The following is a 16670-nucleotide window of genomic DNA, read 5'->3' as shown; positions in this document are numbered from 1 at the left end:
TATAGAATTGGTTCCCCCATGTTAAAAAGTTTATATCTTTTTTGGTCTAATAAATCAAGTCTATATTATACATACAATGCACTACCTTAGCCCCCTCTCTTACACATATGATGCAGCATGCCTGCCCTCCAACCCAATACCCCAGTCATCCTTCAGATGTTACCCAGTGTGCCTTTAAGGGCGAGATGGATGTGGGAAAATCTCAGGCAGTCCTGGTGATGGTACCTATCCAGCAAAAAGCATAGGGCACTGGGGGCATTGGGGTGCCCAGTGCTTTCTATGGCCATTATCAATGGCCGTTTTATGTACTTCCCTAAACATATAAAACAAGAAATTTCCAAATATAAAATCATCAAAAAGGAGAAAACAAGACAAGACCATGTTGAAGGCTTTCTTACATTGTAATGCAGCTGCACACCCTAACCACTTATCTGATGCAGGCATAGTTGAGAAAGTAGTTACTTCCTTTGGTACAAGTTACAGCAGTAGGAAATGATGTAGTTAACAAGCAGGAAACATGATAATTTCCAGTAGCTTGTGTCGCTCAAGTTGCTCGTGTCCAAAACAGAAATGCTAGAGACAACCACTTATTGCTTTATTAGTAAATGTTACAGTAAAAGTTTGAAAAGAGAAGAATAAATAATTAGATTGGATTAGAGATGATTTCTGGCATGCTGCTTTAGAGAGGAAGGAATTCTGTCCAAGGTATGTATATTATTTATTTCTTTTTATTGTATACAAAAAAACATAAAAAACAAAGTTTATTAGGTTTTCTGTCTTGCTGGGTTGGGTTTACTTGTTCCCTCTAAAAACTAAGGAAAAACAGATGAACCTACAGATATTAGAAGACCCAAGCCTGGCCCCTGATATCACTAAAGGGCAGCATATAAAAGCTGTCAGAGACTGTAAACATGCAGCAGAGTCCGAGAGTGCATGCATGCTATAGGAGAGGTAAATCTGCTCTATTCGTGTTGATGGAGTCAGGGCACACATTTCAAGAGACTGGGGTGAAGGGCCACACAGTAGTTTAACCTTCACTTGCAAGCAGCACACTGACAAGCTCATCTACATTCTTCTCCTTTGGCCTTTTTGCACATGCCACGCTAAACCCCTCTTTTTTCTTTCCTCCCTCACTGTTACTATACTTATCTAATAAACTAGGGCTGTGGTTTATTAATAAAAAACATTATTTATAGCAACAAAATATTACACAGCGCTGTACATTAAATAGGGGTTGTTGAATATGACAGACAGATGGACTTATGTCTTTTTCCAACCTAACCTACTATGTAACTATATGACAGTGACATAGGAGGAGAGGACCCTGCCCCGAAGAGCTTACAATCTAGGAGGAGGAGGAAGTTGCACACAATAGGAGGTAATAAAATCAAGGTTGTTTTCTTATTTATAAACGTATGACAATGGTATGTAAGTTCCTCCAAGAGACATTTAATGACATGATTGCGCTGTAAAGTGCTGCGTAAAATGTTAGCTTTATACAAATTCATAATGATAATGCAGATGTTTTGTGCACTTTTCTGCAGCTTTCTGGCAATTCCAGAAAAAAACAATTCTTCCTGCACCTTGTTTATCTGCCTCTCTGTACATTTTTTTCCTTAACCCCTATGCATAGCCCTATCCTGACCCCGATGGGTGTACACATTAAACCTGCCCAGCAAGTCCTGCACAATTAGAAGAATAAAAGATTACAGCTTCCAGGATACACATTGTCCATGTATTATACATGTGAGGTGGAACAAAACCGGTCTCATGACAACTTATAGTCTACCAGCAGAATATTCCTATTTCTTAAATTGTGGATTTCATACAGAAAACAAACAATGTTTGGCTTATGCAGGGCATATCATTCATGCTGGTGTGGATCTGTTTGATTTAAAAACCCATGCTCATGTTGTAATTCTGTCTAGGTGTACGCTTTGATGGACTGATTCCTGACGAAAATTAAACTCCATCAATCGAAAAGATGAAGAGAAGCCAAGGAAGAGTCATCAGTCCTGGTAAACATGCTCTGGCAGAACTTTGCCTCCTCCAGTTTACACCCTGACAGATCAATATTGTATATTATGCAGATTATTTAATCACTGACCTCTCTAGAGATCTGCAGAACATTGCTTTGTCCCATCTCCCCCCTGACAGATACATATTTTATATTCTTAAGATTATTCTACCAGTGACCCCCCTAGAAATATGCAGAACATTGCTATGTCTATCCACTGTATATCCATCATTGATTTGATGCATACATTCAATCTACAGACCTGTAATTGTTTTTCCTGTGTGTTTCTCTAGATGACATTGAGAGGTTCCGCCATCAGCTGTCTGCATATCAAGATTCATCTCTGAGGATGATATTTGAGTATTACAGAGATGATCTGGCCTATATCCTGGAGAATCTGAACACTCATGCCATCCTTCGTGAACTGCATTCTCGGAATGTCCTAAATACGGATGTGAGAATCAAATATTTCTACATTAACTTGGTCACAGTATGAGTCAATCCGACCGTTCGCTAACACTATGGATGAGAGCAGAAATATCGACAACCTTGGTTTTGACTTGAAATTTCCACTTTCAATGTCGAAATTCAAGAATCAATTGTCACAAAAAAAAATCAATTTTAGAAGATTTTGACTTTTGTGGGTTAATAACAATGCCTGAACAGGGTATTGTGCCCACAACTGTTGGGAATATCTAGCAGACTTGTTGGACCATAACCCAAAGACAAAAAAAGGAAAAAGCAGATCATGCTTCTAAAAATTAATGTTAAAATATAAGTGTAAATAGCCATTTTTTTACCTCCTTCCCCCTAATTTCTTTAGGGGGAAGGTCCCAAGGCTGTGAAAGGGTCTGGTTTTAACAGTAGGAGGACCCTCATATAGTTTTTTATTACTATATTTTTGCAAATTAAAAAAAAACCTACAACCATGCTATACATGTTCCCTTTTTTTTTATTGTATTCTTCAAAGCTACAGCTATTCCTACCTCTTGCAATACAATGGGTTTAAATCAATAGCATTCTCCAAGACTAGAGAAGATAGACTATCATAGGGGAGCTATTTAGAAAGCCTGGAATCGATTTCTTAAAAATAATTTGCTTTTATATGGCCAATGTTTTGTATCCCACACCAGATAAAATCCAGGTTTGCTGGAACCCTCAGCTTCTCCAATGAAAGCCTATCTTTTCCAGGTTGGAGAGCTTTAAACATCGAACCCAATAGATTTAAATGCAGCAGAATCTGTGAATGTGTGAAATGTCACATTTACAGAAATGTTTCTAATTGATTTAGGATTAAAAAAAATATATTGTATGTGCAAGCTTTGGAAGGTAATGGGTGACATTTTGATGCTAATTATTCCCTTACACTGTGGATATACAGCTATAAATGGGCACAAGAGTACCCAGGCACCCAAGACAAAGGGTACTACTTTGGTATAATTAATATTTCTAGATGTTCCCTATAACATAACACAGCAAACCTTTGGAAGTTCAAACTAAAGCGCATTGTAGAGCTTTCAATCACAATAAATACATTAATATGTATATGTATTTTATGGTAATTCTTATCATTTTTATTATAATCAATAAAAAATGTGTTTTTCAGAAATACCTGTCAATTAAGCAAAATTCAGGTGCGTTATCCTTCATCCTGTTTCAAGATATTCTGGAACTTGGAAGAGAAGCTGTGATTGGATTCTGGGAATGTCTCTATACACTACAACAAGATCATCCTCATCCTAATTTATTGGTGGTTTTGGATGAAATTTGCCAGACAGGTAACTTGTTCCTACAATCACATTTCTGATAGGTCTGTCATTAGCACAATTATTGGTAATTTCAATATACTATGCTATAACTATTGCTCCTGAAAGCAAGACTGGTTCTGGCACAGATCAAGGTCAGAATATAGAACCAGGGGATATTTTAATAAGCCTGTGGCTGGGCGATGGAGACAAAAAATTACATATTCCTAATTAGAAATAAATGAGCTTTAAAAAGATGTTTCCACTTTGTACATGCTTGGATAAATGACACACTCTTTGCAAAAAGGCCCTATGGTTCAATGGACCTGTGTTCACTGTGTTGATCAAGCCTTTTTTGCTGATTAAAACTTTTGTAATCCTGCCAGGAAACAAATCTATCTTGGACATTTAAATATTGGTGTAACACAACACACAATAACGTACAAAGTAAGATATGGTATTGTATGTGTGTTATAGCACTGAACAGGTGTGAAGTCAGCCTAAACATGTAAAATGCCAAGACAACTACTGCACATGCTGCATGTCAAAAATCCACATGCTCATTTCAAAACATTTAATTGTGTTGCTTTTCTCTAATATGTGTACTTTGCATGTCTGAAAGACATCATCGACTTCAGTTTGATTTTTGTTTATTGTTTCATTTTCTTTATAGGTGAGGGTCTGGTGGAGCAGATTCTTCTGGATCAATACGGACAATCACTGACTCCAGAGCTGACAGGTAAGCTATACAGTTGTATATAACTAATAGTTTAAGACTCCCAGTTCAGTTTCATTTTTGAAAAGTAGTGAGAGCCTTTTGGCAAACAATCTACCTACTGCTGCAGCCAAATATTTTAGATTTTTATCTACTGCTATTTCTCTGCACCACAATTTTTGTGTTTTTGTGCTTAGTCTAATCGCTTAGACTCGTTTCCATGTTGGGGGTATGTATGGCTACAGTAATTCCATGGAGACCTTGTTTGGCCAGACTTCTCCAGACAGTAGATGGGTGGGAATACCTGGCAGTTCTAATCTGATGGCTCTGCTAGACAACTTCTGATTTCTTAAGAAGTCACACTTAGATTTCTTGACCAACAACTGCGTTTATGGTCTTCAGTGTTGCTTGCTTCTTCAAAAGCCCAGTCTGCATTGAAATCTTTGCCTTGTGTCTAGTTGCTATGCCCAGTATTGCCATATTGTATGACCTGTGACAACCTTACCTCAATAGTAGACTTTGGCTGTTCCTTACCCCGTTTTAAGTCTCCTACACAGCTGTTTCATCATCTGTATCTGTTAACGAGTGTATTACAACCTACATATGAAAATTATGATCATTAGTGTCACACTTACTTCCTCCTCAGTAAACAGCCAGCTGCAGTCTTCGGTGCATGCGGGCAGTTATTACCCCGGGTGCGCTTGCTCTTTCAAGTTTAATCAGTATCACCCTTCCTGCCGGCCAGTCAGGAGATAGCCTCTTGTTAGTCCCTGGCTATTTAGCAGGCTCAGGGACAGCATTCAGGATTTAGGCAACGTTTCACCCCACTACTTCAGAGCCCCCCAATCTCTGGTTTAATGTTTCCTGCTTAGATGTTGCCTGTATGTTTCCCAGTCCAGCTCTTGTTCTAACCCCTTGCTTGGTCAGTTTACTGTTACCTTTTGCAGTTGCTGTGCCCTCTGTGTTCTTCTGTGTCTTCCCATGTCTCCAGTGTGCCCGTGTCTGCGGTGACCCCCGTGTCACCACAGTCTGCAGCACAACACCCTCACCTTTAGAGGCTCTTACTTAGACTCACCTCCACCTAGCAGAGCACAGTGCCCCCCTGGTGGTCCCATCACTTAGAGCGTGACTGTTTGCCCAAACAATGTCTGCACCTTCACAGCAGACCCCTAACCTGCTACTCTCTTAGATGCATGATGCCCAGGAAGCTACCCAATACCAGGTACTGTGCCAGTTCTGTGCACTTGCAACTCACCTGGATAAACTTCTGGTCTCCTTCAGTGTTCCTTCTTCCATCTAGATTGATATCCCTTTAGGAGAGTGTTCCAAGAGTGAGAAAATCTCACTCACGCAAGGTCTTCTCACCCTGATTAGCACTGGACTTTCGATGGGCTCTGGACCCTTCTGTTTCAACATATTAGGAAGAACCCATGCAACTGGGTCCAACAATGATTGTCCAGAGGAAAGGTCCCAGTGCCTATCTTCAGGTCTCTGCATCTACTGTGGACAGAAGGGAAGCTTTAATAAACTATATCCACAGAGGCTGGGAAACTTCAGCTCCTAGAATGCTCTGAGGGGGGCATGCTAGTACACTCTTCTCTCCCCTTAACTCAGCGTCCCTTGAAACCTATTGAGCTCAACCACAGGAGTAGGCTTGACCAAAATAGCTATTGACTCAACCTTTGCACATTTCTGCAGTGAATGGTACCATTCTGTCCTGTGGACTTATCTCCTTTAAGACCAGACACATACAAATGTCTGAAGGTGTTCTACATTAGACCATAACTTTTCTCATTCCCCCTCAGGCCTCATCCGCAGTGGTCCTGGTACTACCATGGCTTCAACATCACTTTCCAGAGCCTAATTGGTCTACTCAGGAGGTATTGGCTTGGGGTCCTTCTTGTTACCCCAAGTGTTTGACCAAGCTCACACCTGTCAAGCTTCTTGCTCTCTCCACTCAAGAGGTTGCTCCGTTCATCACAACTCTGTATACGAACTTCATCAAGGAGTGGGATACATGGAAGACCAGAGATGGGCATTACAAGTTTTTTGTGATGACCTTTACTTTTTGTAATGCCCCGGTTGTTTTCCAACACTTTGTCAATGATGTGTTTCGAGAACATTTATACCTCTGCACTGTCGATTATTTAGAAGACATTCCAATTTTTCTCTCCTGAGTTGTCAACCCACAGATGACATGTCCATTTAGTCCTATAATGACTCTGAAACAATGGACTGTACGCAAAGGCAGATAAGTGCATTAATATACTCCCACAGGTGCCCTTACTTGGCTACATTGAGAGAGCCTCTCTATGGATCCTGAGAAGTTTACAGGTATTTCCAATGGGATAGGTCCCTGCAGCCTTAAGGTAACTCAGTGCTTCCTGGGATTTGCCAGTTATTACCAATAGTATATAAGGAATTACGCCACACTAGTAACTCCCATGACTGCACTGATTCAGAAGGATGCTGACCCTAAGAACTAGCCTTTTCAAAGTTTAAAGGCGTTCCATAACCAGAAACAAGCTTTTCTTTTTGTCCCAATTCTGGTTAGGCTGGATGTCACCAAACCCTTCTATATTGAGGTTGATGCCTCTTCTGTGGGAATGGGAAATATTTTTTTCCAGACCACCACCAGGATCATGAAAATTCCTTTCTAAGACATTTTCCCCAACAGAAAAAAACTATTTTATTGGAGACAGGAAACTTCTAGCCATTTAGTTAGCTTTGCTCTTTTGGAAGGTTCCCCTCACAAGGTCACTATTTTTACAGATCATAAAACCCCCCAGTATCTGCAGTCCACTCATTGCCTCAACCCCTGGCAAGCCTGTTGGTTATTGTTCTTTTCTCATTTTGTGATTATCATTAAACCCTGTTGTGCCAACTCTCGAACTGACACACTTTCTGGGTCGTTTGATCCTCAGGACTATCTATGGATTTTTTCACTGATCTTCCTCGTTCTGATGGCTGTATGGGTATTTGAGTGGTCGTGGATCGCTTTTCGAAATATCCCATTTGTGCCTCTTCCAGCTTTACCATCTGTGTTGGTGCTAATCTTTACTCAGGAAATTTTACGGTTTTATGGTATGCCTACATACATTGTGTCAAATTGTGGGGTTCAATTTACCTTCCTTTTTGGAAAGGTTTTTGTAAATTATTGGATATCTCCCCGGCTTTTTTTTAGCCTGTTGCCCACGGACCAATAGGCAGACATAAAGAGACAATCAGTCCTTGGAATAATATATTCAAGTCCTGGTATCTGCCCGCCATGACTGGGTAGCTCGGGGCAGCTCTACAATGGGCAGAGTTCACCTATAATACCCATGTCAGCACCAAAGAGTCTTCATTCTTCATAGTCTCTGTGCCCAGCAGAAGGACTTGCCTGATAACCTCAGAGCATTCAGTTTTTCGTTACTAGAAGTTTGCTGATCAGCTTTGGAGTAAGGTGCCGCTTTTCCTACCAGGGAAAAAGTCTGGCTGTCCACAAAGAACATTCATTGCAAAATGTCTTCCCTGAAGTGTGCTCCATGTTTTATTGGATCTTATGTAATTTCAGCTATGGTTAACCTGATTTGTTATATGTTATGCCTTCCCCACAACTCAAGTTACCCAATTCTTTCCATGTATCTCTGCTTAAGCCATTGGTCCTGAATCGCTTTTCTCGTTCCTCACCACTGATCACTACTGCACCTGACCCTGACATCAAATCATATTTCTTGCAAGAAGCTAATGTACGTGATTAACTGGAACAGTTTTGGTCCAGATAATCCCAGCGAAATTCCAAAACAAGTTCCTCCACTTGTACGCAGTAGGCTGGCACCCAGCACCTCTCTTTGCAGAGAGCTACACACCTTACAGAAGTCCAGGATCCTCTCAACTTCATATTTGAGTGCTCCCTGCACCTCAACTGGTGGAGGGGGATCTGAAAGGGGAGCAGAGTCAGAAGCAGATTTTAATTAGGAGATATGGAAGGTGTCTACCCCCCTCAAGGAACTGGGATGCTTGACTCTAAGTCACTTCATTAATTTTTTCCAATAAACTTGAGTTCTAACTTGGCTGAGGGGAATATTGCGGGTAGACACCCAAACCAGATCACCGGCTTGGAACTGGGGCTCGGGGGATCTATGGAAATCTGCAAACCTCTTCTGCTGGGTTACTGCCTCTCTAAGATTACTTTAGACCTGGTTCCAAACAGATCGGGAACGTTCTAACCAATCGTTAAAGACAGGAAGATTAGAGGGTGGACCTGACAAAGAGGAAACTTTGGGACTCTGACCCTCAAAACACAAAAATGGAGAGATCCTGGTCAAGGAATGCTCTGCGTTGTTATATGCCACCTCCGCAAGGGGAGATAGTCAGCCCATTTCTCCTGGCAACCAGATACAAAGCTCCGGAGATATTGTTCCAACGATTGGTTGGTTTGTTCGGTCTGACAATTCGTCTCGGGGTGGAACCCTGACAAGAAGGAGAGCTCGATGCCCAGTTGGGCACAGAACTCCCTCCAGAACCGAGAGACAAACTGAACCCCACGGTCTGACACAATGTTCCCCGGAGCCCCATGAGGGCAGAACACATGAAACACAAATAAATCAGCCAATTCCTTGGCTGAGGGCAACTTGGGTAGCGGTATGAAATAGGCTTGCTTACTGAAGCAATCTACCACCAGCCAGATCACCGTAAACCCTAAGGACCCCAGAAGGTCCGTGATGAAGTCCGTGGATATGTGGGTCCATGGAGCAGCAGGAATGGGCAGCGAAAGCAGAGTGCCAGTGCTGGAGGGAGCCGCCTGGGGAGACTCACACGAACATAGGATTCGACATCCACTGACGTATGAGGCCACCAAATGTGTCTTTTTACTAATTTTAGGGATTTCTTAATTCCTGGGTGGCCAGCAGTCTTGGAATCATTTAGCTGTTGGATGACCTTCAGGCGAAGATGGAGGGGAACACACAGACGCCCTTCAGGTTTTGCAGTGGGGTAGTCCGTCTCAAGAGGCTGACACCACACATTTGGGGGGACAAAATGGGGCTAGGGCACGGATCCGGAAGGGAAGCTACCTCTGGGAACCATATGTACTCCAGGATTCTATGGTCAGTATAGACTGCTGTGGGATGTTCTGCCTCTTCCAGCCAATGCCTCCATTCCTCAAAACCCCATTTTACTGCCAGAAGCTCATGGTTGCCCACGTCATAATTACTCTTAGCTGCGGAGAACTTACGGGAGAAGAAGGTACAGGGGTGCAATCTCTCCAGTTCTCCAGAGTACTGGAAGAGGACTGGTCCCACGCCAATCCCAGAAGCATCCATCTCTATAATAAATAGGAGGGTGGGCTCTGGATGCACCAATATGGGTGCATTTCAGAAAGCTCTTTTCAGCACTTTCAAGGATTTGCAAGCTTCCGGGGTCCACCTTAAGGAGTCTGCCTCTTTCCTAGTGAGGTTCGTCAGAGGGTGGACAATGGATGAGAAGTTTCGTATAAACTTCCTATAAAATTTGCAAAACCTAAAAAGCGCTAAAGACCTTTGAAGTCAGTGGGTTGAGGCTGTTCAAGAACTGCTGAGACCTTGCTTGGATCCATGGCCAACCCGTGATCCCACAGAATATACCCTAGGAAAGCAACCTCACGTACCTGGAAGGTGCACTTCTCCAATTTTGCATAGAGGCAGTTTTCTTAGAGCTTCTGTAGGACCTGGCGTACTTGTGCTTTGTGGAGGAAAAGATTGGATGAATAAACAAAAATATCATCAAGGTAAACAATCACAAATTTTCCCAGAAATTCTCGGAACACATAATTTACAAATTCCTGGAAGACTGCCAGGGCATTACACAGAAGGCATTACTAGGTATTCGAAGTGCCCATCTTTGGTGTTAATGGCAGTCTTCCATTCATCGCCCTTCCTAATGAGGATGAGGTTGTAGGCACCCTTCAAATCTAGCTTGGTGAAGAATCGGGCTCCAATAAGGTCATCCATAAGGGGCAGAGGGTACTGATTCTTCACAGTAATCTTGTTTAGGCCCCTGTAATCAATACAGGGTTTTAACCCGCCATACTTCTTTTCCACAAAAAAAAGGCAGCACCTGCAGGGGAAGATGATGGACGGATGAAGCCCTTCTCTTGGATTTTCTTGGATGTATTCTTTCTGGGCCTTTATTTCTGGCCCAGTGAAATTGAACAAATAACCCCCAGGGGGCAATGTACCCAGGAGTACTCAATGGGGCAATCATAGGAACGATAAGGTGGGAGATTGTTAGCTAACCGGGGGCAGAAGACATCAGTAAACTCCTAGTAAGGCTCTGGCAATTTTTCTAACACCTCGAGGGCCCGTACTGGCATTACTGGAGTAAGGCATTTAGCCTGACATTCGGTTCCCCACTGAATGATCTGACCCGACTCCTAATCAAATATAGGGTTATGGGATTTCAACCAAGGGAGGCATAAAATCAGGGGGGTTTTTACTATCCTGATTACAGTCAGGTGGATAACTTCCTTATGGGAGGCCCCCACAGTTAAGTGCACTTCTGGGGTAATAGAAGGTGAAAGACCCTGTTAAAGGGGGGTGCCATCGATGGTGGCCAAGGACAAAGAGGGGCGACAGGTATCCCCAGGTCAGGGGCAACATCTTGGTCCAGTAGGTTACCATCTGCCCCAGAGTCAAGAAAGGCCATGACTTGGCGGGTCTTCCCATCCCAGGATATGGTAGCCGGAACCAGGATACACCGTGGAGACTGCACCAATGGGTCTGAGAAGCTCCCTTCTGCACCTCCAATACACTGGAAGCTTTCAGGTCCTTTGCGAGGGCAGGTCCTTGCCCTGTGACCGGGATCGCAACAGTAAAGGCAGAGTCCACCTTGCATGCACCGATTGTGCTCATCTGGATGAACCAATCTCCATGGGTTCCCCCAGATCAGGCATAGAAGATGGAAACTTTGCAGGTGGTGTGGTGCTGGAAGTATTCATCAGGGGTAAAGGTTTCAACTGAGGAGGCGAACGACACCTGGTTCCACGGATTACTTTTTCTAGAGGACTTTCCCGGATCCTCAGGTCAATGCAGATGGACTGCTGTATCGCAAGATCCAGGGTGGACGGAGAAGGAAGACCCAACAGCAGGTATTTGACTTGATTGCTGAGGCCTTGACGGAAGCAATGGAGAAGAGCTTCGTCTCCCCAAAGGGTACTGATGACCCAGCGCCGAAATTCTGCTGCATATTCTTCCACGGGATGTCTCTCCTGGGCTAGGTACTCCCAAGTTTATCCCTGCTGTTCGGGTCAGGTCCAGGTCATCGTAGATCACCCCCATAACAGCAAATAAGTCAGCGACAGAACTGAATGCAGGATTATCTAGAGGTAAGTTGAATGCCCATCTCTAGTACGTGGGCATGTTGTCCCCAAGGCAATAGGGCGAAGTTGTATGTACAGAAGACAAGAGTACCGGAAGTTGGGGAAGTCCTGTCTTTTCCTGAAAAATTCTCGGGTAATGGAATCAGAGGTTCCACTGGCACCGCTGGGCTGGATACGTTTGGACCTGGGTCTTGCCCTGGGAGTGACCATAATTTACCTGCCATTTCCAGGAGGCGCTTACGAACCTTCGTTGGGTGACCAGTGGGATCCCCTAATGCAAGCTCCGATAGGCCCCGTTGGATTTCCCCCATTGGGGCTGGGTGGTGTGTGAGTGGCCCGCTATACTGTAATGCAGCTGGGCACACAAACCACAGCCAACTCCAAGAATCATTTATCAAGCTTTATTGTGTCGTCATAAAACAAGGCAAAGGTCATTCACAGAAGATCAGTCCGATAAGCATGGTACATATGGATAAGGCAAAGGCAGGTCAGGAACAATCCGAGGTCAAGGCAGGCAGCAAGTAAGAGTAGTCAGTAGTCAGGGCAGGCAGAGGTCAGGCAGAATCAGATATCAGACCAGGTCGCTATTGGTAATGACACAACAGAGGTTAATATAAACCAACACACAGAGAACGCACCCAAGCACACTGTTCACACTGAGGCTTATAGCGGGCAATGGTGTTCAGGACAGGTTCTCCTTAAATGGCCAGAGTGCCCAATGACCTTGTGCCACCTGGCGCTATTTGATTGGAGGATGACTAAATCCCCTGCGGAATTCAAACTATGCTCCGCCCCACGGCAAAGCAATCTCCACCTCTTCCCACAGCACCCATGGGACGTGCCCTACTTTGCACATTCGCAGGAGTGCTGAGAACAAGAACATCTCTGTTCACGTCCATGGGGACGCTGGGGATGCCGCCTGGTTGTCATTCAGCTAGAACAGATCCTTCTGTCGGCAGGGAGAGACACACTGCAAGCAGAGCAGCAGCCTCGGCCATGCTGCCTGCTGCAGCAGCGTCTCCCTCGCTGCCTGTGATCCCCAAGGATGCAGCGGGCTTGCTGGACAGGTAAGTGCCAGCTCCAGCTCCAGCATCTCTCCTACACATTTGAGAAGCTGTGACCCTGGGAGCATCTGCTCTTCCAAGTTTTATCAGCATCACCCCTCCTGCAAACCAATCAGGAAAAAGCCTCTTAATAACCCTTGGCTATTTAGCTGGCTCAGACACAGTGCTCAGTGTTAATGCAATGTGTCTCCAGGCTACTGCAGAGCCTCCTAACTCTGCTGGACATTTTCTATTCATGTGTCGCTTAATTGAGAGTTTCCCAGTCCAGCTCCTGTCCTAACCCCTTGTTGTTCATTGTTGTTTCCCTGTCTAATCCTTTGTGCTCTTCCAGTGTCCCGTTGTGTCTGTGGTGATCTTCTGAGTCACCTGTACCTCCCATTTCTTTCTGTGTCCCCTGTGTCAATGGTGTAAATTTTCTGGATTTCTGGTTCCTGACCCCTGGCTTTGCTCCTGACCTTGCTTTTATGCTGCCTCTCTCGATACCCATTCCTTCTTGTTAATTCAGAGCAGACCATAGCACCCCTAAGAAGGTCAGTCTCTACAACTGTGACAATACCTCATAAATATCTAAGAAAAACCTTACAACACAATAACATATTGAAAGCAAATTGTGCTAAAACTATATAGCTATAGGAAGATACAAGGTATGAGAATCCAAAAGTAAAATGTAGTTGTGCAAGGGTTTTTTTTATGTTGGTGTAAGCAAATGTTACCTAAATACCCATTGATCAAATAAGCTAAGATGTTTTTTTGCTGGACTTGGCATGTAACATGTTCATGTTCAAAAGGTAATGTTCAAATGTCACTTGTGCCCATAATTACACTATAATTTTTATATCCAGTAAACCTATTCCAATTTTTGTTTTGATAAAATCCAACATTTTCTTTTATTTTTCCAGATATTCAGATGAAGCACAAACAACATCTGATGGAGAGGACTGAGATTCTAGTTGAGCACAAACCTCCAGGAACTACCCTGGAACCAAAAAGATTCCTCATAAATGAGCGTTATGTAAACCTGGTTGTAGTCTCCACTTATCAGTTTAGGCAGCGTCCTCAGAATGAGCTAATACAAACTGGGGTAAAACTTGAGAAACGCTTAAAGGAAACACAAACTGGACTGGAACACATTTCCCCAAACAGGCTGTTCCACTGGAACCACCAGTCACAATGTGTACCACATGCAGTAATGCTGAGTGGAGTGCCAGGAATAGGGAAGACCACACTGATGCACAAGATTGTCTATGATTGGGTGATTGGAAAACTCTACCAGAGATTTGCTTTTGTCTTCTTATTCAGATTCAGGGAACTTAATAGACTGGGAAATATCAGCTTGGAGAAGATGATTCTTCAACAATATATGTATCTGGAGAGTCAGATTGGAAATATTCTACAAGATCCGGGGAGACTTCTCTTTATATTTGATGGCTTAGATGAAACTATTCACCAAATAGATTTTAGATCTAGCAAACTGTCCGACCCAAAACAGAGAACAAATTTTGGTGAGATTGTGGTCAGTTTGGTAAGGCAGAGTCTTCTTAAGGGTTGTTCTGTACTGATAACCAGTCGCCCAACCAGACTGGCATCAGTTGATACCAGTGTTTTCCAGAGAATAGTTGACATAATGGGATTTCTCCATGAAGACAGACTGATTTTCTTCCAAAAATTCTTTGTAAATGAAGAAATGTCAGAAAAGGCTTTTCATTATGTGCAGGAGAATGACACACTGTACACTTTCTGTTACATCCCATCATACTGCTGGATTGTCTGTACGGTGTTATCAATGTGCTTCAAAGCCCAACCAGCAAACACAGATCAGCTGATGGAATCATTGCCCAAAACAGTGACACAGCTCTTTGTGATTTTTGTTGCCAACATTCTGGCCAATCACAACCAGAATACAGGAGATAGTCACACTGTCAGGAAACTGCTGACATCTATTGGGTGGATGGCAGAATATGGAGTCATGAATCATCTGATTGCATTTACTGAGCGGTATTTGAATTCATTCAATGTAAAAAATGACAAACACCTCTTTTCATGTTTCATCATGGAATCTGGTCAGCCTCCTAATGTGGATTACACCTTCTTACATCTTACTCTTCAGGAATTTTTTGCCGCTTTAGCTCAATTTATAGATTATGATGCTGACAAATTACAGAAAACACTTAATGCTGCTGAATCTTACAATGATGGCCGTGCTGAAATATTGCTTCGTTTCCTCTGTGGTCTCTCAGACACTTCTACTAGATTCCTGTTAAAGTCTCATGTTGGAGAATTGTCTGTTCAGGCTGCCAGAGATGTCATTACTTGGATGCAGCATAAAATCACAGAAGAACAAAGATCTGACAAGTCTACACGAGGAAAGAGAGAGCTCCTTAATGTCTTGTACTCTCTTTATGAGAGCAGGAATAAGGCTCTGGTGTCACAATGTATTGGATCAAACAGATGTATTGACTTTTCTGATGTCCCACTAACTCCTCTGGACTGTTCAGTTTTGTCTTTTATCCTCAAATCCTGCAGGGAGACAGAAGCAATACATTTAAATAATTGTAATATTCAGAGTGAAGGACTGAAGAAACTTAAATCAGCTCTATGCACAAGCAAAGCTTTAAGGTAAGATTAAATTTGAATTATGTTTAATTATATGAACACGTCCGGTAACACTATTGCCATTGATAAAATATATTTGTTGTAGTTATGTATTCACAAATTAGAATTTATCAACCGATGAGTAGAAGCAGCAGGAATATACGGAATGTTGATGGGAAATACACATGGCATTGATGGAATTTCTCCGGTGATTTTAGTTTCTCTGAAGTAACTGTTGTTGTTGTTGTAGGCCGCACATAGAAACAAGTGGGACTCTGAACATTACTTGGAGGTGTCTGTAATTTAGATATTAGAACAATTTGCATATATGAAATGCTACTGACATGGTTTCCATGATTTTTTTCATTGGTAATTTAAAATACATCAGTACTAATAGATCATAGGTTTGTGAGCTATCGTGAGATTGAGACCCAATATCCAGCCTTTATATTCATTCTTCTCTGGAATGTATCGTTCCCTGACACTCCTCAGTTGCATTGCGGCAATAGGAATGGACTAGGATCGCCCTAGGGTTATCTTTCTCTGTGGATTTTTTTTTGGATTGAGCAAATAGCCTCATGTGTATATATTTAGTATATAAAGTAAATTAAATACTGTTTTACGTATATATGATTTGTTTGGATGGTTCTGGAGGACACTAAGGTCTTGTACTAGCTAGTGGTGAAGCTGGTAGTTGAAATGTGGTTCTATACGTTACCAATTTACAACCACAGCTGGACATCCTATTGAGGAGCAGCTTGGGCGGTTTGGCCTTTGATAAACCCTTGCAAGCTGCCTATCAAATGCAGTGGTGTCACTGCAATTGAACTGCCAGTAAGCTGCCCAGAAACTACAAGTGAGAACAAGGCTTTAGTACAGTGCCTGCCCACCCCTACTGCTAGTCTAATCACCTTGATGTGCTCAACGTGGTTAAAATATTCAGTCCAACACCTTCTTTAACAGTATTATAACAGAACACTATTTTTCTATGTTCCTTTTTAGTTTGCTTCAGCATATACATATTCCCCAAAAAGAGCACAGAAATGATTAAATGTTTTAGTATTACAATACAATTAGCGTATTTTTCGCCGTATAAGACGCTCTGGAATATAGGACGCACCCAATTTTAAAGGAGGAAAATCTAGAAAAAAAAGATTCTGAAAGATTATTCCCCTTCTGATCACTCATGTGCCATTCA

At 42.7% G+C, this 16670-nt stretch overlaps 1 protein-coding gene across 2 annotated transcripts in view; it reads left to right on the top strand.

Annotated features, from left to right (window-relative positions):
* Positions 1-547: 547 nt before the first annotated feature.
* The window catches only part of LOC140342087 (NACHT, LRR and PYD domains-containing protein 3-like), a 23717-nt gene continuing 7594 nt past the window's right edge, over positions 548-16670 (top strand). Inside the window, exons 1-7 of one of the 2 annotated variants that reach the window (XM_072428126.1) lie at positions 548-705; positions 1305-1378; positions 1929-2018; positions 2311-2471; positions 3624-3795; positions 4436-4501; positions 13780-15496. In XM_072428126.1, coding sequence (XP_072284227.1) covers positions 1985-2018; positions 2311-2471; positions 3624-3795; positions 4436-4501; positions 13780-15496 — 2150 coding nt within the window. In that variant the 5' untranslated portion in view covers positions 548-705; positions 1305-1378; positions 1929-1984. The remainder of the gene's footprint in view (positions 706-1304; positions 1379-1928; positions 2019-2310; positions 2472-3623; positions 3796-4435; positions 4502-13779; positions 15497-16670) is intronic. The other variant, XM_072428127.1, reaches the window with a different exon arrangement.

The sequence above is a fragment of the Pyxicephalus adspersus genome, chromosome 12 (assembly GCF_032062135.1).
Source record: "Pyxicephalus adspersus chromosome 12, UCB_Pads_2.0, whole genome shotgun sequence".
NCBI lineage: Eukaryota > Metazoa > Chordata > Amphibia > Anura > Pyxicephalidae > Pyxicephalus > Pyxicephalus adspersus.
Note: the sequence above shows the minus strand (reverse complement) of the source record. Positions and strands in the feature narration are given on the sequence as shown.